The 27,827-nt window shown below is 40.6% G+C and overlaps 2 protein-coding genes across 4 annotated transcripts; both read left to right on the top strand.

Moving 5' to 3' along the window:
- Nucleotides 1–233: 233 nt before the first annotated feature.
- On the top strand, nucleotides 234–8,238 carry pls1 (plastin 1 (I isoform)). Of its 2 annotated transcripts, none has more exons than XM_082515112.1 (16): nucleotides 234–409; nucleotides 726–816; nucleotides 1,555–1,715; nucleotides 1,801–1,930; nucleotides 2,791–2,923; nucleotides 3,354–3,435; nucleotides 4,166–4,331; nucleotides 4,812–4,954; nucleotides 5,035–5,130; nucleotides 5,301–5,496; nucleotides 6,509–6,587; nucleotides 7,005–7,119; nucleotides 7,215–7,348; nucleotides 7,481–7,604; nucleotides 7,682–7,815; nucleotides 7,910–8,238. In XM_082515112.1, the coding sequence occupies exons 2-16, from the start codon at nucleotides 747–749 to the stop codon at nucleotides 8,046–8,048; spliced, it is 1,902 nt and encodes a 633-aa protein (XP_082371238.1). In that variant the 5' UTR covers nucleotides 234–409; nucleotides 726–746; the 3' UTR covers nucleotides 8,049–8,238. The 2 variants fall into 2 exon arrangements, with proteins under 2 accessions (XP_082371238.1, XP_082371237.1); XM_082515111.1 differs by having other exon boundaries at nucleotides 234–420.
- Nucleotides 8,239–9,343: 1,105 nt separating this feature from the next.
- atr (ATR checkpoint kinase) lies at nucleotides 9,344–27,627 on the top strand. Of its 2 annotated transcripts, none has more exons than XM_082516137.1 (48): nucleotides 9,344–9,561; nucleotides 9,712–9,803; nucleotides 11,556–11,708; nucleotides 11,833–12,740; nucleotides 12,838–12,980; nucleotides 13,091–13,267; nucleotides 13,475–13,638; nucleotides 13,806–13,958; nucleotides 14,045–14,243; nucleotides 14,357–14,613; nucleotides 14,709–14,905; nucleotides 15,061–15,161; nucleotides 15,421–15,592; nucleotides 15,805–15,960; nucleotides 16,054–16,248; nucleotides 16,360–16,455; nucleotides 16,622–16,711; nucleotides 16,952–17,047; nucleotides 17,152–17,282; nucleotides 17,419–17,562; nucleotides 17,959–18,052; nucleotides 18,166–18,291; nucleotides 18,689–18,895; nucleotides 19,068–19,181; nucleotides 19,291–19,406; nucleotides 19,623–19,743; nucleotides 19,829–19,966; nucleotides 20,305–20,473; nucleotides 20,798–20,964; nucleotides 21,151–21,315; nucleotides 21,666–21,757; nucleotides 21,862–21,953; nucleotides 22,056–22,233; nucleotides 22,314–22,499; nucleotides 22,651–22,810; nucleotides 23,001–23,180; nucleotides 23,359–23,501; nucleotides 23,843–23,940; nucleotides 24,061–24,290; nucleotides 24,884–25,018; nucleotides 25,121–25,321; nucleotides 25,425–25,568; nucleotides 25,910–26,060; nucleotides 26,162–26,318; nucleotides 26,512–26,665; nucleotides 26,809–26,960; nucleotides 27,047–27,152; nucleotides 27,310–27,627. In XM_082516137.1, the coding sequence occupies exons 1-48, from the start codon at nucleotides 9,509–9,511 to the stop codon at nucleotides 27,481–27,483; spliced, it is 7,827 nt and encodes a 2,608-aa protein (XP_082372263.1). In that variant the 5' UTR covers nucleotides 9,344–9,508; the 3' UTR covers nucleotides 27,484–27,627. The 2 variants fall into 2 exon arrangements, with proteins under 2 accessions (XP_082372263.1, XP_082372262.1); XM_082516136.1 differs by having other exon boundaries at nucleotides 13,472–13,638.
- Nucleotides 27,628–27,827: the final 200 nt, after the last annotated feature.

The raw sequence follows: 27,827 nt of genomic DNA, 5'->3' as shown, positions 1-27,827 counted from the left end.
AAGTAATATTTCTATTGTCAAACTGCAGGCTGTGCATTTGGAAAACATTTATTTATATATGCATGTGTTTACCTTTTTTTCAGCTTCCACTACTCTGGGATGCACTGTAAGACAGGTGTGCGTTGACTGCAAATCAATGGCCCAGAAGGGGCAAACATTTGAGCTTCCACGACAGAGAATAACAGGATGAGGTGTTAAATGTTAACTGTCAGAAGACGCTTGTCTCAGGGTCCAGGCAGGCCAAAGGTCCATCGTGTGCCTCCACCTACTGACTCCTCCTAAAAGACATAATCAGCTCTCCGGTGACTCTACGATCCAGCTTCCTCTCTGTTCCGGTTTGAAACCTTGCAGAGCTCTGGAAGACTAGAGAGGCTTACTGCTCGAGACTCGACTGAGAGGGGAAACACAGGTAATGTGAAGGTAATTGTCCTTGACTTGTCTCACTTTGCCTTTTTAGTCCCTTAAGCAAAGACTCGGAGATTAATGAGGAATCTTTAACGTATTTTGGATGCTGATATAGTTATAGTTTGGACAAAGAGAGATGTTAGTTCAAATGAAACCTACTTTTTTAAAATTTAGATTTAAAGTGTATAGTAATTATATGTCTTTGCAGTAATAAAGTGTTACAACTCTCGTGTTAAGTTGTCAGGTTGATCAGACTTTGTGTCCGTTGCTGAAAACTGCCCTTGTTGTGTGTGTTTTGGGGTGGTGAGCGTGTATTTCAGGTGCACAAAGCTGCAGCTACTATGGACAGTCACATTATACAGATTTCCCGAGATGACTTGGAAGATCTAAAAGAAGCCTTCAACAAAATCGGTCAGTTTCGCACAGAGCCACGAACATGCATACACAAACACACAAACACAACACACACGCAAACTCTAACATGACCCTATAAAGGTACTGACAGTAATTCTGAACAAAGTAAGAGTTTTACTGCCATCATAAAATAAAAGACTCTTATGTAAGCCAGTTTTACTGCTTGTGTTGTACTTGTGTTTCACGTGTAATAAACGGTGCCAAATTTTATCAGTAACAATCACAGCTGCAGAGTTGCAAAGATCTTGATAATAATGAGTGGTGTAACAAAACAGACATTATCTTCCCATTTCTGCATGGCATAAAAATATCAAGCACAAAGGACAACAGGTCAAAGGCATCAAACAGCAATTTGGAGCAATTTAAAAATTATTTCTAACACCGTTCATCCTGGTCAAAGTTCATCTCTGACACTCATGTTTCTTGGAACCTTGAATGTCTGAACAAAACGCGAGAGAAATCCATCCAGTAGCTCCTTAGTTTTGACATCATCAGTGAAAACAACAAGCACCCATAAAGTGCCACAAATAGTTTTTGCCTCATTTTAGTAACAAACCAGAAGCCCAGGGGCCACTGACATGCAGCCCCAGTGCAATGAAATTTGTCCACATGAAACAATAAAGTTTAGAATCTATAGAAAAGAAAGTTTACAATAATAAACTTGTAATATGAATCTTTATTCTTAATGAAGGAAATGATTTGCCGTTTTTGTATTTTCTGTGTCTCTGTGTCCAGATATTGATAACAGCGGCTATGTGAGTGAATGGGAGCTTCAGGAGCTGTTCAAAGAGGCAAGCTTCTCCCTTCCAGGCTACAAGGTGCGAGAGATCGTCGAGACCTTCATTGCTGGAGATACAAACAAAGATGGAAAGATCAGCTTTGAGGAATTTGTCTCTGTAAGTTTTGGTACAGCCTGGGAGTAAATACACAAGTTTACACACCCGATTAGACATGAAGTAATGCATCATGTTTTGCTTTCAGATCTACCAAGACCTGAAGAGTAGACAGATCAGCGAGACATTTAAAAAAATTGTGTCACGGAGGGATGGGATTCGTTCTTTTGGAGGAACATCAGGAATCTCTAGCGAGGGAACCCAGCATTCCTACGCTGGTGAGGGACAGCAAGCTCTGTGTGTGTTTGCGTGCTTGTGCGTGTCCGTGTGTGTTAGTGATGAATTTTATCGCACCGGTGAACGATTTTTGTGTGCATGATTAGCTCCAGCTTGTAAAGCAAAGATGTTACTAAAAGCAAATACCTCAAATCTTAAATGACACCAACTGCTCTTCTGAAGGATATATTATATTATATTATATTATATTATATTATATTATATTACTGATGAAATCTCATTTTAGGGCCGTGTGAGCAGGTCTTTAAATCCACTTATAAGATATCCTTAATTGATCCTTAATTTAAAAGAATTATATAAAACATAATATATCAGTTATTACTGGATAAAAGGGTTTATAAATGTTAGCAACTGGACCTAATTTACTAGGAATTTATTTTCAGTATACGGATTATTTAATTTTTATTTATAGCTATTCTGTATCTCAAACCCTTGGTTAGTTAGTTAGTTAAATACAGCATATCAAAACAAAAAAAAAAACTAAAGAGGAAGTCCTTGAAAAAAATTGAATTTTTGGCTGTAATGTAGATTATTAAATGAATTATAATTTAATGTAACAGCATGATAATGTTTATTTGAGGTGGCACAAAACAACTGTAGGCTTCCCTTCGATTTTCCTAGCTGTTTAATTATTATTTTTTGTCTATTAAATATCAGATAATAGTGGAAAAGACTTCCCTGAGGCCTGTAGAGAGTTAATAGTCCATCTTTGTGATTTAACCGTTCAATCTAACACCATAATTTATTATAATAAACATCATAAACAGTCTACTAACCAGCTGAGCAGCTAATTGTTTACGCTCCTACATTACTTACTGCAGAAATTTATATGTGTGTTTAGATGAGGAGAAGGTGGCTTTTGTAAATTGGATCAACAAATCTTTGGCAAAAGATCCAGACTGCCAACATCTGCTGCCCATGGACCCTGATGATGAAAGCCTCTTTACCTCTGTCCGTGATGGAATCCTCTTATGGTATTAACACAAGCTCATGCACACAGGCAACCAAGAATAAGCGCCTCTATAAACATTTTTATTTTGCACTTTTATGTTGTAGCAAAGGTTAAAAGAGAAACGGTGTAATCTTGTTTTACTATTGTTTTATAGTGTTTCAGAGCGCCTTCCTGCTCACATTTTCTCAGTGGGTTTCTCTTTATTTTACACTTGTCTGCACAAGTATTTTACACTTGTCTTTATTTTACACTTTCACAGACGAAAGATAGCAAGTGAACTATCAGATGGCAGTCATAAACAGTAAATGCTGGATATAAAAAGGGGGAACTGGGAGCACTAAAGGGTCAGGAATCAAACTTGTGACTACCCAGTGCCCAAATCTGGGTATCTTAGACTAGATTCAGAATCAATTCATTCTTTTACTTGTTTAAAAAACAAAAATCTCTTTCAGCAAGATGATCAACCATTCTCAGCCAGACACGATTGATGAAAGAGTCATCAACACTAGGAAACCCTCTACCTTTCATATGAGAGTAAGTAGCAGTTCTTAGTGAGTGGGTAAATACATATATTCATATCACCAATCCATGTTATTTGCAAAGAAAAAAATAGCTGCACAATTTCTGCCAAATTTTAGCTGAGAGCATCTGTAAAACTATATCATCAGCTTGTTAACTAAATGCGGACTCAGGTTGCCAGATTCTGTGCAGACTAAAAGAGTCTGCTGTTGTTTTTTTATAAGAGGCCAGCTTATGACCTTTGCTGCACCTAAAAAGTAAAAAGAAAGAAGAAGGTAGTAAAGGGAAATTCTCATTTAAGACACGACTACTTTAAAAGACCTGAATGTATTCGGTTAGATGTACTGTAGCTGGCACATGATAAGTCCTCTACTGAACATATGGATGTCAACTGAGATGACGATAGGTAGTAAATGTGTTATTGTGTTATTCTGAATATACTGATTCTCCCGGAATGTTGGACTTTGCAAAAAAGCCTGTAATATATTAACTTTTTACTGCATCGTCCTCTTCTTTTTCTTCTGCTGTGTTATATCTCATGAACACTTCTTCCTGGATGATATTTGTCCATCAGCAGTTCCATTTTCAGCTTCTGCTGATTTCTGCTTAGTTTCTTATTATTTGCAGGGTTCAATCTGTAGTCTTTATTTTCGCTGAGCTTTTAAAACAACAGAAACACTGCTGTATGACATGAGAGTGTTTCAGACTTTGAATTAAAAAATCTTGATGCAACGTGTGTTTGTAGGAGAATCTGGTCTTGGCCCTGAATTCAGCCTCAGCTATCGGGTGCACGGTGGTGAGCATGGATGCCCATGACTTGATGGCTGGAAAGCCCCACCTGGTTCTGGGATTGCTCTGGCAGGTTATCAAGATTGGCCTCTTCGCTGACATAGAAATCAGCAGGAACGAAGGTCAGCGCACACCTGCATGCAAACACACAACTTCACTTTTACAGCGCTCACCAATATGTGATGTAGTTCATGCAGGAGAGGTTTGAAATGTAAAGGTTTAGGCAAAACAGTGGAGCTTGTTAGGTTAAAACTGTATAACAGAGTGCCCATAACAGTGTTCATGATTATGTTTCTTTTCTCTAAGCATTCTGTAAGCATTTGGTGCTTTATTTGATTTTATTTTTATATGTCATATTATATTATCTGTAATCATACAGCCTCTAGGTACAAAAATATGTTACAAATTTTTGATTTTTTTGTGCTTTTTTTGTAACAAATTAGTGAATTCTTTTGCGCGTCTTCTTTACTTTGACCAGCATAACCACAACTGTATTACTTTTAATTGAGAGTATCTTGCTGCTTCTAGGTAAAAATGCAGTTTTTTATTAATTTCCTCTTTCTTGCTTTAACAGTTGATTAACTGCTGTTATGTGTTTTCAGGTCTGATTGCCCTCCTAGCAGATGGAGAATCACTGGAGCACCTAATGTCTCTCTCCCCTGACGAGCTGCTGCTCCGCTGGGTCAACTATCATCTACGCAACGCTGGAACGGAAACAATCAGCAACTTCAGCGAAGACATCAAGGTACCGTGCAGAATAAATACACACACACACACGTGAATACAGAGTCATCAGTAACCTCATCTTGTACTCTCCCACCGAAGGACTCACGGGCCTATTTCCACCTGATGGATCAGATCACTTCCTGTGAGGAGGATGAATTCCAAATGAGGATAAAAATTGACATGAGCGGTCTCAATGTGAGCCACAAACTTTTCACATAACAATGAGAAACTAATAAATAAAGCTAAATGTAAAGATAAACATTTCTGTTTGTCATTTTAACCTGTTTTCTTCACATTCTCATATTTACATAGCGTCTATACCGTTCTTCTATGCATACATGTCTCTGTGTGTGTTTGTTGTGAAGGAGTGGGATTTGGAGAAAAGGGCGGAGCTGATGCTGCAGCAGGCAGCCAGACTGGAATGCAGGCAGTTTGTTACTCCTCATGATGTCACATCTGGAAACAGCAAACTGAACATGGCCTTTGTGGCCAACCTGTTCAACATGCACCCCGGTCTGCAGAAGCTTCTGATGAACGGAGGCGATTTAGAGCACATAGAGAGTGAGATACATCCACCACTACATCTTGGCCTTACAATTACACGACAGAGTCATAAAATGCTGAAATGTACAGTACATAGAGGCATATTAGCCATAAAATGAGCATGGAGAAAACAGACGTAATGCTATGCTAGTTATACATGCCTGTCGCGGGGTCCTCTCCTAAACTTCTCCCGAACAAATACAGGCGTAGTCGGAAAGCATTCAGTGTGGATAATTTATTTATTTTGCCGGCCTCCCAGGTGCACAAAAAGTTATTTACAAAGAAAATAGAACTGACTTAAGTCAGCACAAACAACCATCTATATACAAAACACAGTCTGCATGTTACCCTCTCTGTAACAGCTCACTGGACAAAAGACTACAGGTGGGCCCTGACCGCCTTCTCTTATACCCCATAGCCCCTCCCACTAGGCGTAATAGTCATCTCTTTATTATTTCTTTTATCAAACCGTCTTTCCCCCTCAGCTTATTTCCTGCTGTAGTCCTACAATACATATATGTATATACAGACATTTATGGCCACTTCCCGGCAGCCTACAGTGTTTCACAATAACACCAAACAAACCAAAAGAATAATGCAGTTCACGTGACTCTTCAAGCGCGCGCGAACCCACTATTTAAACCCCGGAACCCCATACCATCGGCTTGCATAACCCCCGTATAATTCGGCGATCATAGCGAGTCTCCGCGACCGGCTTTATGGAAGGTAAGTGGGAAAATACGTTGGCCACCTTCTGCGCTGCTCAAACTATACCTCTCACCCCTTTTTGTTTATCTGCCCGGTCGCCGAAAAGCCGCGCAGCCCCGGTAATTGTAAAAACTAATGGTGGTGGTGCGTGTATGCGCCCAGATCAGCTGTCGGCGGCTCGGGACGGGGTGACTCCGTCACAATGCCATAGACCAATAATAAGCCAGAGATGATAATAGGTGCTTGAGTTTGTGGCAGACGTCCAGACTATAGATGAAGTCAACTGTATGATAACATGTATGATGTCTTCATATCATTCTAGGGGAGACCAGAGAAGAAAAAACATTTCGCAACTGGATGAACTCTCTGGGTGTTTCTCCACATGTGCACCATCTTTACCAGTATGTCATCAGTTATAAATAATCATGTTGACCATATCAGTTATTTAGGGTGAATGGAGCTGTAAATCAAGATCACGGCTTCATTTAATGAGGGTGAGAATGGATTAGCATGTGTCCTCATTTATCATTTCACTGAAGACTCCACAAGAGTAAGATATGGGCTTAGATATCCTAAATTTTAACGCTTTCCTCATGCAGACAGCATTGAAAATAATAAATCCCTTATTTAATTATAAGTGTAATTATTACTATTTGTTAGCTTTAAAGCACAGTAAAACATGAACTCCCCCTAAGGCTGCTAAAAGTCCATATTTCAACAAAAATAGAGATGACATGCTCTAAGTGTTCTCAGGGGTGGTCTTTTTTTTCCTTCTTCTTCTATTGAAATCCATTATCTGTGTCATTGTTTTTATCCAGTGACCTGTGTGACGGCTTGGTGATTCTGCAGCTTTATGATAAGGTCAATGTGTTTGTGAACTGGAAGAAAGTCAACCGCCCTCCTTATCCTGCTCTGGGGGCCAACATGAAGAAGGTACTAGACGCTAACAAGCAGAGCTGTCACAATGACAGGAAAAGCACAGCAGTGGGAAATATGAGAGATGTTTTGTTTTTTTCCCTGTATCCCAGCTGGAAAACTGTAACTATGCTGTGGAGCTGGGCAGGGATGTCGCCCGCTTCTCCCTGGTTGGAATTGGAGGAGTAAATCTAAACGAGGGGAGTCGTGTACACACCTTAGGGCTGGTCTGGCAGCTGATGAGGAGGTATGTGCACGCAGAGCTGCAGGATGTTTTGCTTGCTGTAGTATATTGTTTGGTGAAAACAGATAGTCCATGCTTTGGCGACTGCTGCTCCTTGTATAGTTTCAGTTACCTGTACTTCTTACAATCCGCCAGGTACACAATTCAAGTTTTGTCTGATTTGGGTGATGGAGAGAGGGTGGTAGATCAAATCATCCTGGACTGGGTCAACAAGATGCTGAGTCAGAATAGAAAGGACACACAAATCACCAGCTTCAAGGTGTGTATCTTTGTTTGTGAAATGGTATGATATCAAAAGACTGTGTGCTTTAAACCCCTTTTTCCTGTTTTCTGCAGGACAAGCTGATCAGCACCAGCCTGCCAGTGATTGACCTGATTGATGTAATTGCTCCGGGGATGGTCAAGTTCCCCGTGGTGGCAAGAGGAGAAAATGGAGTGCTGAAGAAAGATGATAAAATCAACAATGCCAAGTAAGAAAAAAAACGTTTTTAAACTCCCAACCTCTTTGGATTTTTCGCTCTTTTCTAATTTCCTTACTCCTCTCTCCTTTTTTGCTGCTCTTAGGTATGCAATTTCATTGGCTCGTAAGATTGGCGCTCGTGTCTACGCTCTGCCTGATGATTTGGTGGAGGTCAACCCCAAGATGGTGATGACTGTGTTTGCCTGCCTCATGGGGCATGGTATGAAGAAAGCCAAAAACTGAAGTAGGCACAAACAACACTGAATGAAGATGGAAAAATATATTTGTATTTTACTTTTAAAAATTTTCTTTAAGTTTTAACCTTGCCGTGCGTACAAAACAAAAACAGTCTAGCATTCTCTGTTATTCGTTTGCAAGAAAAGAAAGCTGTAAATCTTTTTCCATCAATAAAGATTATTTTTTTTATACGTGATTTTATGGAAGATTGTTCTTTGCTTTAATAAACTTAACCAATTCTATTTACTTCTTCTGCAATATGAGCCAGAGATCCGGCAGAAGAAAAAGCAGAATTATACACACATCTGTTCTGTCAAATACATTTTATGTCTGTAAATGTTGTGCATTGAATATTGCTATTTAATTAATAAAGAGAATCTATCAAATGTACAAAGTACCTGTGAATTTTTTCTGTATCAAAACACAAGTAAAGAGCAAATTGGATATAACATGTATATTCAGAAGTGCATGAAATATAATTGAATCAAAAGCCATTAAAAGCAAAAATCTGGCTTTTCTACATAGCTTCTAAAATGAGCATAACTAAAAACTTTAAGGTTAAAAATACTTGAAAGATGGGAGGTGACAATAAACTGACATTACTTGATATTTATTTATTTATTTACTTATTACCCATTTTCAAATATGTTTCAGTCTCCCCTTTAGATAGGGGGGAGCATCTTATACATCTTAAGTGTTTTTAAAAAGCTGCATGGTGAATAAAGGGACTGAAACACTTGTGTTTCTCTTGTTCTGTTGTAGTTTCTTTACCTTACAATATAAAGTGTTTTAATGTGTCTTTTGTTGTGACTTTGTACTATATAAATGCCATTTAACTGATTTAAGGAATTCTACTGTAATTTTGAATTTAGCAACTTAATTAAGATATACATTAAATTCTAATCACAAAATACATACAAATGCCTCATGAATAGTTAAGTAACACATTTGTAGGTAGGCATACACAGTTTCACAAATATTTACATTGTACTATTTTGTATTATACCCTCTTGTTACATATTATTTACTACTGCAATTGCACTACTCTTTTGCACAGTCTCAATTAGATTTTTTATTTCACCTTTTTTACTTCTCCTTTAAAAAACATCACTGTTGTGTATATTTTTACCCTACCTACTTTTTAAGACCTTTACTATGGGCCTGTGGTACCTTTACTATTAACATTTTTTTAACAATTTTTAAAAACATTTTCCTGCCGTAAAACACATACTTTAACGTTACTTTAGCGACCAGAGGGAGCATTTACTAGTTTGCGTTTTGTTTGAGCTTATAGACCCTCGCTGGCTTCCGTATCAAAACAGAAACGTCATTTTGGAGCGAAAGTTTTGGAAAGACTTGACAGGCAGAAGGAGACGTGGAGATGTGTACTGGTTAAAATGATTAGACAGAGCTATATATTAATGTATTAAAGAGTTTTATCGAACAGCGACACAAAAAGTTTAAAAATGGAAGGTCTGGAAATGTCTGCGATGATACCGGCTCTTCAGGAGCTAGCTAGGTGAGTACACGGCTAAAGTTGGCTAAGAGCTAAGTAGTTAACAGTACCACTTATTTGGGCTAAAGTGAGTCCTCATCTTTACTTATTGAAGTCGATAAAAACCTTTGCTTCGTCATGTCTCTGTGAATAACATCGTGCTGATATTTGCAGTGCGAGCGCTGCAGAGTACGGCCAGGTGGTACAGAAACCTCGACAGATTCTCTGCCAGTTCATCGACAGGATACTGACAGATGTGGATGTCGGTAAGCCGGGAATATCGACACATACTAGGGGTGGTCACCATAATAAAAGCCTCTGAAAGGACATCAATAAAAAACAAACAAACAGCTTTTTGGTGCACACTGTCAGACTTATCTGCTGAAACATTCCCTGAAGTTGTTGCTTACCATGACTACTATTCCCTCTTGTTAATATACTTCGCTGATTTCTTTTCCCTTTTTTTGTATATTTGTCAAACGTGCATGTTTTAGATCATTAGACAAATTTTTAAAATAGACAGAGATGGCCTAAGTAAATGTAACATGCAAATTATAAATTCCTGAAAAAATCCTGTTAAAAATAAATAAATAAAGATTGATGATGATGATGATGATAAAAATAGGGAAAAAAACCTATCTAAACCTGTGTGAAAAAGTAACTGCCCCCTAAACCTAATAACTGCTTGTGCCAACCTTAAAAGGAAGAACTGCAATCAAGTGTTGGTGATAAGTTGCAACAAGTCTTTCACATAACATCAGCCATAATGGAAGTTTTTCAAGCATGAGCGGTCTGTTTAAGGTCATGCCAAAGCATTTAAATTATATTTAAGCCTGTACTTTGACTAGGCCACTGCAGAACTTTCACTTTGATTTTTATGGGGTTTTTTTATGCATTTAAGACTTCCTGGTGGGTGTGGGATCACTGATCATTATTCGTGGTTCTTTTGTAACTTACTGGATGAGTTGTTGATACACTCTCTGAGCAATTTTTGGTTGGCTGTCCACTCCTGGGAAGGTTTTCCACTGTTAAAAGCGTTCTCCATTTGTGACTCATGGTTCTCGCTGTGGATCACTGGAGTCTCAAAGCCTTAGAAATGGTTTTGTAACCCTTTCAAGATCGATAGATGTCAATGACTTTCTCAGCAGATTCTTTAGATCTTGACATGATGTGTTGCTTTTTGAGTTCTTTTAACCTACTTCACCTCAGATAGGTTCTATTTAAGGCATTTCTTGTTCAAGAAGCCATCATGGCAGTAATAAGGTCTGGGTGTTACTTGTGAAATTAAACTGAGCTTTCAACCAATGTGATAAATCACAATTAATTCATCATTTAAAAAGGGAGGAATTACTGTTTCAGTGAGCGCAAGGTAGGTTTGGGTAGTTTTTCTTTCTCTTATTAAATGAAATCAAAATTTAAAAACTACACTTTGAATTTACTCGAGTTATCTTTGTCTAATATTAAAATGTTTTTGATGATATGAAATATAAACTCTAACAAGCTCATGTGTGCACATCAGACATTATTCCATCATTCCCTTAATTCCTTTATCTTTACCTTTGTTACATCTCGTACGCAGAGTTTATGATAAACCATATTAGTTTTTTGTCTTCCCTGCACTTGCATGAATCTTGCCCCTTACTCTACACCTACACCTGTAACTTCCCCTGGAATATGAAGGTGATATAACAGCAGTTCACATTGCTGGCAGGTGTTTGTTCGGCAAACACAAAGTTCCAAAACACATAGAGGGCACATCGGGTGTGACTAGAGATAGGAAAAGTACAACTAATATAAACCTGTGTCTGCTTCTGTGTTCTTGCTGCTGTTGTATAAATTTATGATGGCTCGGCTTCTCAGATTATTTTGAATAAATCTTGTACCTGGAGTTTAAATCAGTGTGTTTCTTTAAGCTTTTTATCATTTAGTGACTTTTCAAGTTAATATTGCAAGAATATTTGACTTATCCTCTGTATGTGTACCAGCTCTTTTAACAAAGCAGTTGTCTTTTCTTCCAGTTGCTTTAGGGCTAAGTAAGAAGTCCACCTCAGAGCCAGCCTGTGTGATGCTGCTGGACTTTGTGCAGCACATAGTTAAATCTTCATCTCTGATGTTTGCCAACCCTGCCTGTCAGCCTGCTGAATACCCAGAAACAACACAGAGCTGCACTGGTAGGAAATTCTTCTCAAAATGCTGCCATAAGTGATTTCAGAAATTAGAGAAAATAAAGCTGAACATGTTTTGCCTTTTTAGTTTAGTCCTTTAATATCTTCTCATTCCTTGTCTTGATTTTAGACTTCAGTAAGTGGGTGGCGGTGCGTTTCCTTCGTGTGGCAGCAGCTCCAGGCTGTGATATCATCCATGGACGGGTCTCTGCTGTGTTGTGCTCTTTATTTCACACTCTGAGAGTCCGGGCACCATTTATCTTTAATTGCCTCATTCAGGAACTCATATTTCTGTCCCAGGAACTCAGCCATAACCTGTATGCACATATTTGCACACTTGCAGGACAGGGACATGTTTTGGACATTCACACAAAGAACCAGTGGCCTATAAACCTCAAGTGCTTCAGTTTATCCCCCCTCTGTGCCTCCTCATACCTCACCCCCTCTGCCCTTGTGCTCTCCTCACCTGCTGCCTTGGAGTCGCTGACACTCGTAACGATCAACATCATAACTGAGTCTCTGAGGGGAGTCATCTCCCGTCGTGACCTGAGTGTAGCCTGGGAAGCTGCATGCTTCATCCTGTCCAACGGGAACATCAGGCTGAGGAAAGCCTCCATGGTGATGCTGAGAACACTGGTGGAGCTCAGAGGATTTCCTGAGATGCAGGGCCACGAATTCTTTGCAGCCTACTTCCAGTTGCTGGAAACACATTCCTACTCTGCCACAGCAAACATAAATGAGAAGCAAGCTTACGAAGGAGAGCTGTTAAGCCTGACCCGCTGCGTGTTTCAGCAATCGTATGTTTCTCACTCACACTTTGAGCCCATCCACCTCTCACAGATGTTCGAGTGTGTTTGCACTCTTGCTGGAGCTGGTGTCAAGTTAGGTGTAGAAGTGACCGAGTCACTTTGCCTGCTGTTTAGCTTCTCGCTATCTGTAGCACCAGTTTATGAGAGCGCCGCGTTGCTTAGGAGGCAGCGGGTCACCGAAGTCTGCGGGACACTAGCATGCACCGTGGGGACAGCAAATCAAGCTGAAGTACAACTCTGTTCTTTGTGTTTCCTTTTAAATTATCCTTTTGATATCCATACAGTGTTTCCCTCTTTACAATATGTGCTATGCTTGTTGTTCGCAGTGTGCAGAAGGGTTTCTCCGAGCTGCCCTGAAGGCTGAGACAGCTTTAGTGCTGCAGGAGTGTAAAGATGGAGCAACACCTGCCAAGAAGTCTTGCAAATCTGCCACCAGTTCAGTCGGTAAAACTACTAAAACATCCTCAAGGTGAGTGCATCAACATTTACTATTTGGCAATAACCATGAAAATCTCAAACAATTTTTTTTAAAATGTCTCATATGTCGTATTGAAGTAATGTCTGTGTCTCTATCTTAAGCAAAGTGGACATGCGTGTTCACAGTAAGGTTTGGGCTGCGTTAAACAGTCGGCTGGAGGAGCTGCTGATGCTTTTGGACTCCAGTTCTGCTAAGCCTGAGACCACCCAGAGTGCGTCTGCTCTGCAGGGACTGGCCCTCATTCTCCATCAGGCAGCCCTCTGCTCCTCACCCGTTAGGTAATTCCCAAACATACACCCGTGCTCTTACACAAGCCCTCTCCTTTTTATCTTTTTTCTGCCTCTCAGAAAAACTTTTTCTCTAGTTTTTTATTTTAATAGTGTTTAATATTAGAGATTGCTTACTTTCCTGGCTCCAGTTTGACATATGTCATTCACAGTGATTAATAGCATATTATTCACCTCAACATCTCTTTGTTATAGCAGCTTGTCACCTCTCCTTTGGGTTCCCACTGAGACGCTGAGCAGGGCCCTGAAGAGCTGTCAGTCAGTGTTAGAAGGAGGATCTCAGCCTGTGTCAAATCGGAGCTACTTTCAGTCTGCTGTCCAGATCACTGTCAGGGTCCTCGACTCTATACTTTACCTGACAAGTAAGGATCTAAATACAAAAATACCAGATGTTTTTGGTTTAGTTTGTTGTCAAAATAAAAGTTTATGTATTTTCCATATTTGTTTGTGTTTAATTTGAAGATGGAAATCAAGCCAGATACACATCCTTTATTATAATCATAATCTTCTTTTTTTTCTTTTTTTTTAGTGAGCAGCCAGAATGATGACAGGCTCCAACAACATGTGTGTGCTCTGTTGTCTCTTCCTTGGGTGTGTGAGAACAAGTCTGTCTCAGCCTATAAGACTTCAGGCTTCCCTTCCTGGTTGCTAGCCTTGGCGCAGAGACTCGGTTTCTGCTACTGTGAGTGTTCCTGTGTGCTTCTTTTTCTTTTAATGAAAACCTAAACGACTGCTTTAAAAGTCATTTAAAGACGTCTTTCTTTCCAGCACCTGAGGTCCAGGCCGATTGCGTGTCGCTGCTGGCCTTTTTACATGGCGGTGTGTGCGAGACGTGGCGCGTGTGTGTGTTTTCAAAGGCGCTGCAGAGTCAGGAGGAGGTGGTGAGAGTAGCAGCAGTCAAGGCTTTCCCTCTTCTTCTCCACCATCTGGGAAACATGCACTACAACCTCATTGGCACTACTTTGCTGTATGGAAACTCATACATTACTTAGTACTTGACCACTGATATTTTCTGTCTTTCTTTCATTGATATCATCAGTTACTTTGTTATATTTCATGGCGTATGTTTGATAATTGTAGTTCCAAGCTGGAGGACAGTTCGGAGCAGGTGAAGAAGGAACTTGCCAGGATCATTGGTCAGCTGAGCTGCCTCCAATCAGAGCTCTCCAGCCTTAGTGACATCCACACAGACTCCACTTGTCTTCCCAAAATCCTTTGCCTCTCTTGTAGTCTTGAAACAGATCATGCTGGGAAAGCAGTGCCATCCCTCAAGGCATCTGTTGTTAGACCCTTCCTACCATTGCTCAGACCACAAGCTCCAAGCACCGTGAAACAAGGTACCTTTTAACCATAAGTTTTTCACAACAGCTGATGCATTGAAATCAGTTCACAGCTGCTGTTTTCTTAAACATTTTATACATTTCACTGCCAGCTTTCCTAGAAGCTCTTCCCCACCTGTGCCAGCATGTGAATCTCACTGGTGCAGACAGCGATTCCCGAGCCGTACTCTGTACCCTGATTGGTCTAATGGAGGATTCCGATCCTGTGGTTAGAACACGCTTCAGCCAATCAGTGCGTTTCCTGCTAGCAGAGACCACTAGAAACTCTGAGCAGGGCTCTTTGAATGAGGTGAGCAATTCTGACTCCAGTTTTTCTTATATTTTTATTATTATAACCTAATTATATTTTTATCAGGATAAAATTTCACCATATTCCCCTCAATCAATATAGTTTAATGTTGCATGTTTACTTGTTTTTTGATGTGGTGTGTGTCACCATCACAGCTCCTGGTTGCACGTCTTAAAGAGGCATTCAGCACTGCTAAACTTAACAGAGATGATGACCTGCGTAACACTCTGATCCTCACCACTGGAGAGATCGGCAGGTATATAAACAGCTTTTTTTTTATTCCACAAGCTGTATGAGTTATAGTAATTGTTTTTAATGAATAATATGTTATAAGATGGGAGATAAAATTATTGACCTTATATACAGAAATAAAATGTTGTGTTGCTAGTTGTTATTAGTTTGTATTATTTTCATATCCACTTAGATGTAGAAAACAGATGATTTCTTTTGTTAATACATTTAAAAAGACTACTTAATGAAGGAAATTTCTTCATTCCCCTTTCCTCTTCTGTCAGAGCCTCTCAGGGTAGTTTGGTGTCGTTCTCTCTGCTGCGTCTGCTCCACTGTCTCCTGTCCAAGTCGTCCCAGGTGTCTGTAGCTGCTTACACTCAAATTCGAGCCCTGGCCACCACTAAAGGCTTGAAACTGCAGACACTCTTCAGTCAGTACAAGAACCCTATCTGCCAGGTATCTAGTCTTTTGTTTAAATTGGACCAAACCCATCCTATTCACCTGCTTATTATGAGTTAGATGACTTGCTCTATAATACTGTTATTCATAGTATATATGTGGATTTAATGTTTGAAAATTGCATTGGTTTAGTTTTCATTTGGTCTGTTTTAGATACTGTTTTTTGTGGAAAATCTACAGTCCATTACTATATCTTCTTTGCCTTTTAGTTCCTGGTGGAGTCACTACATTCGCGCCATGCGTCAGCCCTGCGGAGCACACCAGATCAAGGAACCGAGTCAGCCAATCAGAGGGAGCTGGCTCTGGATATTCTTGCTCAGATCGCGCATGCTTTTGACTTTCCAGACCTCCACCGCTTCCTCACCGTATGTACAGTCATGCACACGCATCCACACACAGATAGTAAGCACTCTTTATGTGATGTACATTGGTGCTTTCTTGCATGTTTGTTTATGCAGCGGACCCTCCAGGTGTTGCTGCCTTACCTAGCAGCAAAAGCAAGCTCTACAGGCTCTGCTCTCATTCGAACTTTGGCCATTGAGTTGAAGGCAAACAGGAGAGAGATCCTGATCAACAACTTTAAGTACATCTTCAGCCATCTGGTCTGTTCTTGCACAAAGGAGGAGCTGGAGAGGGCCTTTCACTACCTACAAGTATGAACAACTTTACTTGCATTTTACAGCTGAAACATGATTTAGAGTCATGTACCTGAAGAGGTCATCTTAAAAACAAGTTTATTTTTCTTCTCCTTCATGTTCTTTCAGAGTGAGACAGAAATTGAACTGGGATCTCTGCTACGCCAAGACTTCCAGGGTCTTCATAATGAGCTGCTGCTGCGTCTTGGAGAGCACTACCAACAGGTTGACACACATATGTGGAAACAGATTTTCTAAACATTAAATCTATTTCAAAATATGTGGCTTTGAGGAAATTATTCTGCACAAGGCCTCCTCTTGAATAAAACTCACAAATGATCTAAAACACAGACTCTAGTTTCTGTTCTCATAAGTGTTTATTTCTTTGCAGGTATTCAATGGCTTGGCAATCCTGGCCTCCTTTGCATCCAGTGATGATCCGTACCAGGGACCCCGAGACATCACCACCTCAGAACTTATGGTACTTGGCATCCTCTGCATTTCATATCAGTGTTTTAGTTTCTTGTCTTTTTGACATTTGACTAGACAAAAATGCTTTATGAAACAATTTAGGCTTCAGAATCTGTGAGATATGTTTTATGTAATTAATTTAAAACAAAAATGTAATTTTTCTATGCAAAAAAAAAATAAATTAAAGAGATAATAAGCAACTAATCATCTGCTAATTATCCATTAATGAATGTCTTGTTTTTATCTTTAGGCTGACTACTTACAGCCAAAGCTGCTGGGGATTCTTGCCTTTTTCAACATGCAGCTGCTTAGCTCCAGTGCAGGAGAAAAAAACCGCAAGAAACTGGTAATTGATCCTCTAAAATACCAGAATTTTAAATCTGATTGGTTAATTGTCCAATAAAGATCTCCTTGGCTCAAAGTGAACATGTCTGCCTGTTCTTCGTGCAGGTTTTGACAAGTGTGATGGCTCTGATGCGACTGATGGGCTCCAAACACATCAGCTCTGTCAGAGTGAAGATGATGACGACATTACGCACCGGCCTGCGATACAGAGAGGACTTCCCTCTCCTCTGCTGCCAGTCAGTACTTGTATACTTGCACATAAAGTCACATATTGTGATGCATTTATCTTTATTATTCGTTGGCATTTGCTCAGACATCTGTTTCTAATTCGTTTTTTTTTTTTTTTTATACACTCCCTTTTCCTCTGGGTAGGACATGGGATTGTTTTGTGAGGAGTGTGGAGCCTGCACACCTGGGCCCCCTACTGAGTCACGTTATTGTTGCTTTGCTCCCCTTGATTCCACTGCAGCCCAAAGAAACTGCCGCCATCATCCGCTTCCTCATCCTGGACAACAGGTAGCAAACATAAGCACAAACGTGCACATTTGATCAGCGTGCAAACACAAAGACACATCTTTCGGTTACAGTTTTAACTTCCCTCATTAGTTAAACTGGTCAAAATGGTTTTAGAGTATGCAAAAGGATTGTGAATAATGTGGGAAAAGGATCTTATTCATTCCCATCTCATCCTCTTTTCAATCAACCAGATTTTTCTTGTGCACAACTGGTCTTATTTCCTTTTTGTGCTGAATGGACACTTGTGTAGACATACACAACAATGTGTAAAAGGGTACACATGGATGAGTATGTATGTATGCGTATGTAGGTACTTGAAAGAGTGTGTTTGTATATGTACATAGGTGTGGGTGTATGTGCGCTTTTAGATGCCTCACTTCTGTCATTTAATTACAGGGAAGAAGTCAGTGACTACCTCCATGAGATTTACTTTCTACCAGACCATCCAGAGCTAAAAGACATCCACACAGTAATGCAGGATTATAAAAAGGTCTGTATGAAGGGCACAACAGAAAGTAAAATGAATGTGAAACAAAAGGCTGGTTGACAGTGATCATACGTACAACACATTGTTGTGTTGTATTTTATCTTTTCTTCTTCCAGCTGGCGGCCAGCAGCAGTGACTTGGCTGCTGCACTGCAGCTCTCCATGAGAGCCGTCCAGCATGAGAACGTGGACGTGAGGATCCACGCGCTGACCAGCCTCAGGGACATGATGCACAGCAACCAGGTACACACTCAATGAAGTGCTACAGTGAAGTAACAGCTCCATGTTTGCAAAGAGAACTCAGAAAAGAATGCAAAATATATATAATGAAACCATTAGACTGCATCATTCCAAAATCACCGGCTGTGTTATCTTTTTCAAACGATTTGTTGTTGTGAAAGGTGTAAGCCTGAAAGTTGGGTCATTAGCATTAAGAATTATGTACAATGGATGTGTCCATAAATTAACATACTATAATACATCTTAGCACCTAAATTGGTGTTTCAGTTCTTAATTCTAATTCTTAGTTCAGTTCTTACTACACTTCTAGCATAGCCCATGTTAAATCCTCACCGTTACCCACAAATTTACTTTAACTTAACACATCTATAAATATGTTCCTCTGTTTTCTGGAGTGCAGGAGTGGCTGCTGCGGCAGGTTTGTGCGAGTGAAGCAGTGGAGCCGGTCATCTCCAACCTGGTATCAGTGCTGCTGAAAGGCTGCCAGGATTCATCCCCAGAGGCCAGGCTCCTCTGTGGGGAGTGTCTGGGGGAGCTGGGCGCCGTGGATCCGGGACGCTTGGATCTGTCGCAAACACACACCCACGGCAACCGCAACATCTTTGTGGTAAATAACTAACATAGATTGCAAATGTAATGATAATTTTGTGTGTGTGTGTGTGTGTGTGTGTGTGTGTGTGTGTGTGTGTGTGTGTGTGTGTGTGTGTGTGTGTGTTAGTTACTGTGTGTGAAGCAAAGATAACTGAACTGTATGTTTGTTTGTTTTTTCTCTGTGGCAGAGCGGAGTGGATGATCCTAACTTTGCCTATGATTTGCTGACTGAACTGACCAGAACATTTCTGGCGTACGCTGATGATGTGAGAGCCCAGGACTCTGCTGCTTATGCAATTCAGGTACGCAACAGCTTTAATTATTTGTGTTTGTTCCTCTATTGTATTTATTTATTTTTGCGGGGTGATGTTGAAATGTTTGTTTGTATTGGTGATTTTATATCCACTGTAGGAACTGCTTTCCATATTTGAGTGTCGCGAAGGTCGAACTGACTCAGCGGGCCGACGTCTGTGGAGAAGATTCCCCGAGCAAATTCAAGAAATACTGGAGCCTCACCTCAACAGCAGGTCTAAGTTTACACCTTCGTACACACATAGTCTCGTTTGTAATGGTCTCAGAATTCAGGACTTAAAAATCCCTCAGACGACAGTTATTTTTCCTCTTCTCTCCTCCCTTCTCCAACATTTTATCTTCTTGCCTGCAATCTTTTAGTACTCACTAAGTCCTTCCATTTTTTTAACTTCTCTTTTTGTAAATCTGTTATTTTCTACTCTTACCTGCAGATATAAGAGCAGTCAGAAGGAGGTGAACTGGTCTAAGCTGAAGAAACCTGTGTACCTCAGCAACAGAGGCAGCAAATTCTCTGACTGGTCAGCCACCTGGGCTGGATACCTCATCAGCAAGGTTAACCCATCTCTTTTTGAAGTTTTTCCCCAGCTTTATCTTGTTTTCCAAGCCAGAAGTTAAGGGAAGTTTCTTTGCTCTCCAGGTGAGACACGAGTTGGCCAGCAAAGTGTTCAGATGCTGTAGTTTCATCATCAAACACGACTACAAGGTCACAATCTACCTGCTGCCTCATATTCTGCTCTACATGCTGCTGGGCTGCACTCCTGCAGAGCAACAAGAGGTGAGGACACATCTGAACCACCACAGTAGTTCAGTTGCCTCCATCTCACCTGATCCCTACCATCCTCCTCTGTCACACCAGCCCCTCTGCATGGCCTCATTCACTGCATCCATGAATCCTCTAATTTACTTCTTTCCTCCTGCCTGGCAGCTTCATATTCAGCATCCTTTGTCCAGTATATCCACTATCCCTCCTCTGCATATGTCCAAAACCACCTCAGCCTTGCTTGTCTAACTTTGTCTTCAAACCGTTCAACCTGAGCTGTCCCTCTGATGTCTTCAGTTCTAATCTTGTTCTAATTCTCATTCCTTGTTGTTCCATTCTTGTTTCTGTCAAAGGTTACAGAGGAAATGCTGGCTGTGCTGACAGAGGGAGATGGACAAGCCGAGGGGCTTGCCCAGAAGACGGCCTCCAGCCTGTCACAGCTGAGCACTCAGACTGTGTTCAGCATGCTGTCACACCTTACACAGTGGAGTCGCCACATCCTCTACTCCAAACCCAAACATGGTAAGAATTCAGTTCAGTTCAATTCAGTTTTATTTATCCATAACAACAGTCGCTTCAAGGCACTGTATATTGTAAGGTAGACCCTACAATAATCTACGGACTAATGAAAAGATGCATAGCTTCAGTCACTGTTGAAAAAGATGTATTTACTCAGTCAACTCTATAGCAATTTATATTGCTATTATTTACATGATAATATTGAGGCTTTTATGCATTATTTGCATTGAACTGTATAAGAAAATAACTAAATAAAATTCAGTTCTCCTCATTGTTCACTCACCTTGTTGCTTTAATAAAGTAAAGAATTATAACATGATATTGCAGAGAGTGGGGATTATCAGCGCGTGGTGGCCTTCCTGAAAGATATCCCGCAGGATGTCCTGGCCAAGGCCTCTCTACGATCCAAAGCGTACACTCGTGCCCTCATGCACTTTGAAGCTTACATCCTGGAAAATAAAGAGAACATACAAGACCATCTCTCATTCCTGCAGGTCAGAAAACAATTTGGTTATTAACCATTAAATAAAAGATTGACTCAGGACTTTTGACTGCATTATAAAAGTTATCTTGACAGCAACGAGTCCAATAGTACAAGTGCACTTGTCTTTTAACCACTCATCCAATTAATCTCTGTGGTGAACTTTAAGCTCTGTGATGTACGTGATTGCTTGCCACAGACGCTGTACGCTGCAATGCACGAGCCGGATGGAGTGAGAGGTGTCAACGCTCTGAGGAGGGAGGAGCCATCACTCCAGGAACAGATACTTGAGCATGAAAGCATCGGCCTGCTCCGTGACGCCACCGCGTGCTATGACAGAGCCATACAGCTGGAGTCAGACCAGGTACCCAAACACATGTAGTCCATAAACATGTACACCCAGTTGGTGCGACTGAGTATTTCAGTGGTGTGTTCAAAGCCACTTTAATCACCTTTCTCCTTGATTCTGATACTTGGTTGGGTTGAAATTGATCTTGTGTACCTGTCTAAATGCATTGAGCTGCTACCATGTGATTGACTGATTAGTTATTTGCATTTAAAATAACTGACATGCTTAATAAACCGGTAAGTGTACATATACTATGCCAGTTTTATATGTTTTCTTACAATATGTTATTTATGATATCGACATAAAAGATAATTAACTCACTGTTTTTTCTTTCTTGATCATTTCAATTATCGCTTTGTATAAAGATCGCTCACTATCATGGAGTGATGACCTCCATGCTCGGCCTGGGACAGCTGTCCACAGTCATCACGCAAGTCAATGGAGTACTGGCCAACAAGTAAGAAAAATACATATCAGTGTACATCTATTTCTTATTAAATGTAATTTTTAAAATTTAGGTTAATATAGGTTTGCCTAATGTAGCATTGTATGTCCATTTAGGCACCAGTGGAAGTCAGAACTCAACACCTACAGAGTAGAGGCAGCCTGGAAGCTTGGAAAATGGGACCTGCTGGAAGATTATTTGAGTTCAGGTAGTGCAGAAACACAGCATGTATTTGCAACATCTGAAATCACTGGTGACTACATGCTGCATGGATCTGCTTAAAGCATAGTTTTCTATTCTGTGTCTCCAGACCAGCAGTCCAGCACATGGGGTGTGCGGCTCGGCCAGTTGCTGCTCTCAGCTAAGAAGCAGGATGCTGAAAATTTCTATGAGAAGCTGAAGCTGGTGAGGAAAGAACAGGTCGTCCCTCTGTCTGCTGCCAGTTATGAGTGTGGAACCTACCAGAGAGGATACGAGTATATTGTCAGGTCTGTGGATGTCAGCTCAGTTTGGAGTCAAGTGTGTTGTGTTTTAATAACTTTCTAAAAAAGCTTTTACGTGTGTTTAGACTCCACATGCTCAGTGAGTTGGAGCACACCTTCACTGAGCTGCTGAAACAGAGACAGGGATCCGGGTCCAACCTCAGCCAACTGCCTCCTCATTGGTCAGATCGGCTGGAGATGACGCAAAACTCTTTCAGGGCCAAGGAGCCAGTCCTGGCTCTCCGCCGTGCCCTGCTCAGTCTGGGAACGCAGTAAGGAAACATCACTTTTTAGTTGCACAGATTTTAACATGCTGTTTTTCTGAAACACACACATTAGAGAAATCAGTTTAAAATTTCTTCTTAATACAACATTTTCAAATCTTTCTGAACTCACATCTGCATGTATCATCTCACTCTGCAGACCTGTATGTCAGGAGCTGGTTGGGGAGTGCTGGTTACAAAGTGCCCGGGTTGCCAGGAAAGCAGGACACCATCAGACCGCCTTTAACGCCCTTCTCAATGCAGAAAATACAAATCTTGCTGAACTGGTCACAGAGAAGGCAAAGTGGCTTTGGTCTAAGGTATAACCAGGCTACAAATAAAACCAGCATTCAATATATGATGCAAAACTGTATGCAAATTATTCACATTTGTACAGGACCAGAAAACGTATTTTCTTTAGTGTCTTCCTATCTGCAAATTAGATTTTCATACATGTGCATAATCAAATTAAACTAATATAGCCTAATTTGTCTGCCTGAATGTCATCAGGGCGATGTCCACCAAGCCCTGATTGTCCTGCAGAAGGGTGTGGCTCAGTGTTTCCCTGAAGATCAGCCCCTGACAGATCCTCGCAGTCTCCAGACTAAAGGCAAAGCCATGCTGCTGGTGGGGCGCTTCATGGAGGAGACGGCCAACTTCGAGTCTAATGCCATCATGAAGACATACAGGGTTGATATATCTACACACTTTTAAACTAGATTCTGAAAATGTTTCATAAAAAGACAAAAAAGTGAAAAATGCAATGATGCAAATGTCAGAGATCACCCTCACAGTGATGTGGCACCAAAGCAGATTTCTGCATCACTTGTCTTTACCTTATGTGTTTTTTGTTTTGTTTTGTTTTTAGGATGTGACTAACCTCCTACCAGAGTGGGAGGATGGTAACTTCTACTTAGCCAAATACTATGACAAAGTCATGCCAATGGTGACAGATAACAAGCTGGAGAAACAGGGTAATCTGATCCGTTACATCGTCACATTCTTCGGGAAGTAAGTTCTTGTTCTTTCTGCTGATTTGCAGCCCTGTAGACCCAGAGTCTCCAACTCCAGTTCTCGGTCCTGCAGCTTTAATATGCATCTCTACTCCAACACAGCTGAATCAAATGGTTGGATTAATTCTTCAGCATGCCATCAAGTTTGCCAAAGGCCTGATAACAAGCCATTCATTGATGTGTCGGAACAAAGATGCATCTAAAAGCTGCAGGACAGTAGCTCTCGGGGACTGGAGTTGCACACCCCTGCTGTAGACTACAATCAGAGCTTCTATTAGCTACTTCACAGCTGTTAATTTCTTCATCAAACAACACACTTATCAACTTTCTCCCTCCTAGTGCTCTGCAGTTTGGAAACCAGTATATCTACCAGGCCATGCCTCGCATGCTGTCTCTTTGGCTGGACTATGGAGCTAAAGTGTGTGAATGTGAGAAAGGTGGGCAAATCACACAGGGCAGGGAGATATTTCTAGTTTCAGTCTAATTAATTTGCAAATTTTTAGCATTTCATTGGCTTTTCATTAACACTTGATATTATACCTATTCCTTCACCTCAGCTGGGCGAGCAGACAGACAGATGCGACAGGAGCTGAGTAAAATCAACACAGTAGTGAGCGAGCACTGTGCTAAGCTGGCGCCGTACCAGTTCCTGACCGCATTTTCCCAGCTGATCTCCAGGGTGTGTCACTCCAGCGATGAGGTCTTCAATGTCCTCATGACCATTGTGGCCAAAGTGTTCCTCACATACCCCCAGCAAGCTATGTGGCTAATGACTGCGGTGTGCAAGGTGAGAGAAATGAGCCACCCCTCATTTAAGGTTGATGGTGATTTCTATAAACATGGAAATATAGCCTTTGTAATGAGCTTGAAAGTCAGTATTTGATATGACCACTTTTATTCTTCAACACAGCCTGAACTCTCTTAGGCAAGTTGTTTTGTCATTTCATTAGGTAGGATTAGGAATATTCAGGAATAGTTCTCCAGGCTTCTTGGAGGACATTCAAAGCTTTTCCTCGGATGTTGGCTGCCTTCCATAACAGATAATAAATGCATCTCTTCTTTTGTCATCCACTTATGTAGTAGCCACTGTCCAAACAAACCCTTTGAAATCCCTCCAGAAAGCCTGGGGAACTATTGCTCAAGACCACTTTAAGAAATTACTAGAAGGTCTGGGTCTTTGGAAGCAAAATATAAACAAATGAGGGGTGACTATAAAGTTTAACATTTGCAAGTCTGTTTATGTGGGTTTTTTTTATTTGAAATGTTATTTAGCAGATCAGTTCAAATCAAAATTACAATTTCTCTGTTAGTTTTTGTAATCAACTGCTTCTGCGTCCAAAATACAGCATTTATTTATGTCTGCTTTTCTTTTCTTTCCAGTCATCCTACCCCATGCGCATGAATCGCTGTAATCAGATCCTTAAGAAAGCCGTCAGTCTTAAACAGTCCCTGGAAAAATTCATTGGAGATGCCAACAGACTGACAGACAAGCTTTTGGAGCTTTGTAATAAACCGGTATACACGCCCATGAACAAATACACTTCAATAGTCTATGACTTCTCAATCCTTAAATCATCTTTAGGCAGGAGTAGAGATGTTTCTATATGTGTCTTACAGGTGAATGGTAACAGCACCACCCTCAGTATGAGCATTCACTTCAAGCAGCTAAAACGTTTGGTGGAGGAGCCAACATTCAGTCAGATCCTGATCCCTCTGCAGTCTGTCCTCATCCCAACGCTGCCCTCCACAGGCGGGGAAAACACACAGCATGATGCTTTTCCTGGACACTGGGCATACCTGGATGGTTTTGAAGACAGTGTAAGAGAAAGAGGGTGTTAACTATTCTGACCGGCCGCCACGGTATGTTTAACATTCGGCAGGAGTTGATTGACAGTTACAGAAAATAATCTTGTTTGTGTAGGTGGAGATCCTGGCCTCTTTGCAGAAGCCAAAGAAGATAAGCCTGAAGGGTTCGGATGGTCGGGGTTACACCATGATGTGTAAACCTAAAGATGACCTGAGGAAGGACTGCAGACTTATGGAGTTCAACTGTCTCATCAATAAGGTATCTGGGAGATTTCATTCAAACTAAATGGATATATAGTGAGTTCTGGCCATAGAGCGACTTGCATGTTAGGTCAGAATAAACAAACTTACTAACTTTTAGATGTTCAATCTTATTTTATGTGTTGTTCTGGCCTCAAAGTTAAAATGAAATATTAGCCTCTTCTCATAATGTGAATAAAAACTGAACCTTTTTTTTTTCTTTGCAGTTAGGAGCTCATTATGTAGCAGAGCTGTACTAAATCAATCAATATGTGTGCAAATTACATGACAATACTTGAGAAAATGTGAGAAGAACAGCATTTATATGTGCTTGTTTGTACTGTGTGTGTACTGTTGTAGTGCCTCCGTAAAGATGCTGAGTCCAGACGGAGGGAGCTACACATCCGGACTTATGCTGTGATTCCCCTCAATGAGGAGTGTGGCATCATTGAATGGGTTAACAACACTGCCGGGCTGCGGCACATTCTCACAAAGCTGTACAAAGAGAGAGGTATCCCTTACTTATAACACCTACAATCAAAAACCTTTTCTTTTTTTTTTAAGTAAATGTTAGGAAGTAATTAAGTTGTTCACCTTTTCTGTGTTTTTAAGGTATCTACCTATCAGGTAAAGAGCTCAGGAAGCTTATTCTTCCCAAGACAGCTCCCTTTGAGGAAAAACTGCGAATCCACAAGGAGGTGCTGTGTGCTCGACACCCCCCTGTCTTCTATGAATGGTTCCTCCGGACCTTTCCTGACCCCACGTCATGGTATGACTTTCACTACAACACTGCTATAATTATACTCCTGGAAGTCACTGCTTTACCAGAAATGTTAGTCATTTTCATTTAACATCTTGACCACATTTGAAAGAAGTTATTTCAATTCAGAATTTTTCAAAAATCTGCTTCAAGTGTAACTTAAATCCAAGAATAAATCTTTGGAGTATTTGTGTGTTTACAGGTACAGCAGTCGTTCAGCATACTGCCGCTCCACTGCTGTGATGTCCATGGTGGGCTACATCCTGGGTCTGGGAGATCGCCACGGAGAAAACATCCTCTTTGATTCCTTCACTGGAGAATGTGTTCATGTAGACTTCAACTGCCTCTTTAACAAGGTTTTATTTTATTTTTTGCCTTAGATTCAATAAAATATTATTTAGGAATATTCATATATTTATTATTTATTATATGTATCCTTAACACCAGTGCATGTTGTTGCTTTTAAGTTTGCCTGTGCTTTTCTCTCCTTTTCCACTAGGGGGAGACATTTGACGTGCCAGAGGTTGTTCCCTTTCGTCTGACTCGAAACATGGTGCATGCTATGGGGCCCATGGGCATCGAGGGCCTCTTTAGGCAAGCCTGTGAGGTTACGATAAGACTAATGAGAGACCAGAGAGAGCCACTCATGAGGTACATTCACATAAAAAGTATTAATGTCAAATTCAACCATTCATAAATATTAAAAATCTGTTTTTGTTTTTAATTTTTCCTGCAAGCGTGCTGAAGACCTTCCTTCATGACCCACTGGTGGAGTGGAGCAAACAAGCCAAAGGACTATCAAAAGCTCAGGCCAATGAGACAGGAGAGATTGTTAATGAAAAGGTGGGCATGTTTCTTGAATTTTTACCTCTTAAATTATATTTACTTGCAAATCTAAACCAGAGAGACTTTATTAATCCCAGAGGAAAACTGGGCTAAATACAGCACATTCAGGTTCAATAAAACCTAATAATGTTTGTTCTTTACATTTCTCTGCTAGGCTAAAACCCACGTGTGTGACATTGAGCAGCGCCTGCAGGGAGTGATTAAGAGCAGGAATAAAGTGCTGGGTCTTCCTCTGTCAATTGAGGGGCACGTCCATTACCTCATACAAGAAGCCACGGATGATAAACTACTGTGTCAGATGTATTTAGGCTGGGGTCCTTACTTGTAGAAAGAAAAAGCACTCAATTCAGAAGATTATAATGCAATCCAAGCACTTTTGACTGTTTGTTCCTGAGCCTTTTTCCGTTTTGAAAACATTGAAAATGCAGCACTGTTGTACATTCCCTTGTAATAAATTATTTTGTTGGTTAAATGTGCTGTAGTGTGTATCTTCTAATCTCTTAACCCTCAAACTCTCAGAGCTAGACAGGCTTGTCAGCTGATTGTTTTAATCCCCTGTCTCCTGCTGCTTCTTCACTCCTGATTACAGCCAACTGGCCCAACTTTTTACATAAAAGCACCACTTAGAATTAAATGTCTGCTTAAAAAGCTGAAAGTGGACTGGGTGAAGGT

The sequence above is a fragment of the Aulonocara stuartgranti genome (assembly GCF_965226115.1).
Source record: "Aulonocara stuartgranti genome assembly, chromosome: 19".
NCBI lineage: Eukaryota > Metazoa > Chordata > Actinopteri > Cichliformes > Cichlidae > Aulonocara > Aulonocara stuartgranti.
Note: the sequence above shows the minus strand (reverse complement) of the source record. Positions and strands in the feature narration are given on the sequence as shown.

What these genes read in the sequence shown, in the direction of transcription:
- pls1 (XM_082515112.1), top strand. Translation starts at nt 747, where the DNA reads ATGGACAGTCACATTATACAGATTTCCCGAGATGACTTGGAAGATCTA. An exon ending in GCTTTGAGGAATTTGTCTCT is followed by an intron (nt 1,716 to 1,800) that starts GTAAGTTTTGGT and finishes TTTTGCTTTCAG; the next exon opens with ATCTACCAAGACCTGAAGAG. An exon ending in TGGGGGCCAACATGAAGAAG is followed by an intron (nt 7,120 to 7,214) that starts GTACTAGACGCT and finishes CCTGTATCCCAG; the next exon opens with CTGGAAAACTGTAACTATGC.
- atr (XM_082516136.1), top strand. Translation starts at nt 9,509, where the DNA reads ATGGAAGGTCTGGAAATGTCTGCGATGATACCGGCTCTTCAGGAGCTA. An exon ending in TAATGACTGCGGTGTGCAAG is followed by an intron (nt 24,291 to 24,883) that starts GTGAGAGAAATG and finishes TTTTCTTTCCAG; the next exon opens with TCATCCTACCCCATGCGCAT. An exon ending in TCAACTGCCTCTTTAACAAG is followed by an intron (nt 26,666 to 26,808) that starts GTTTTATTTTAT and finishes CTTTTCCACTAG; the next exon opens with GGGGAGACATTTGACGTGCC.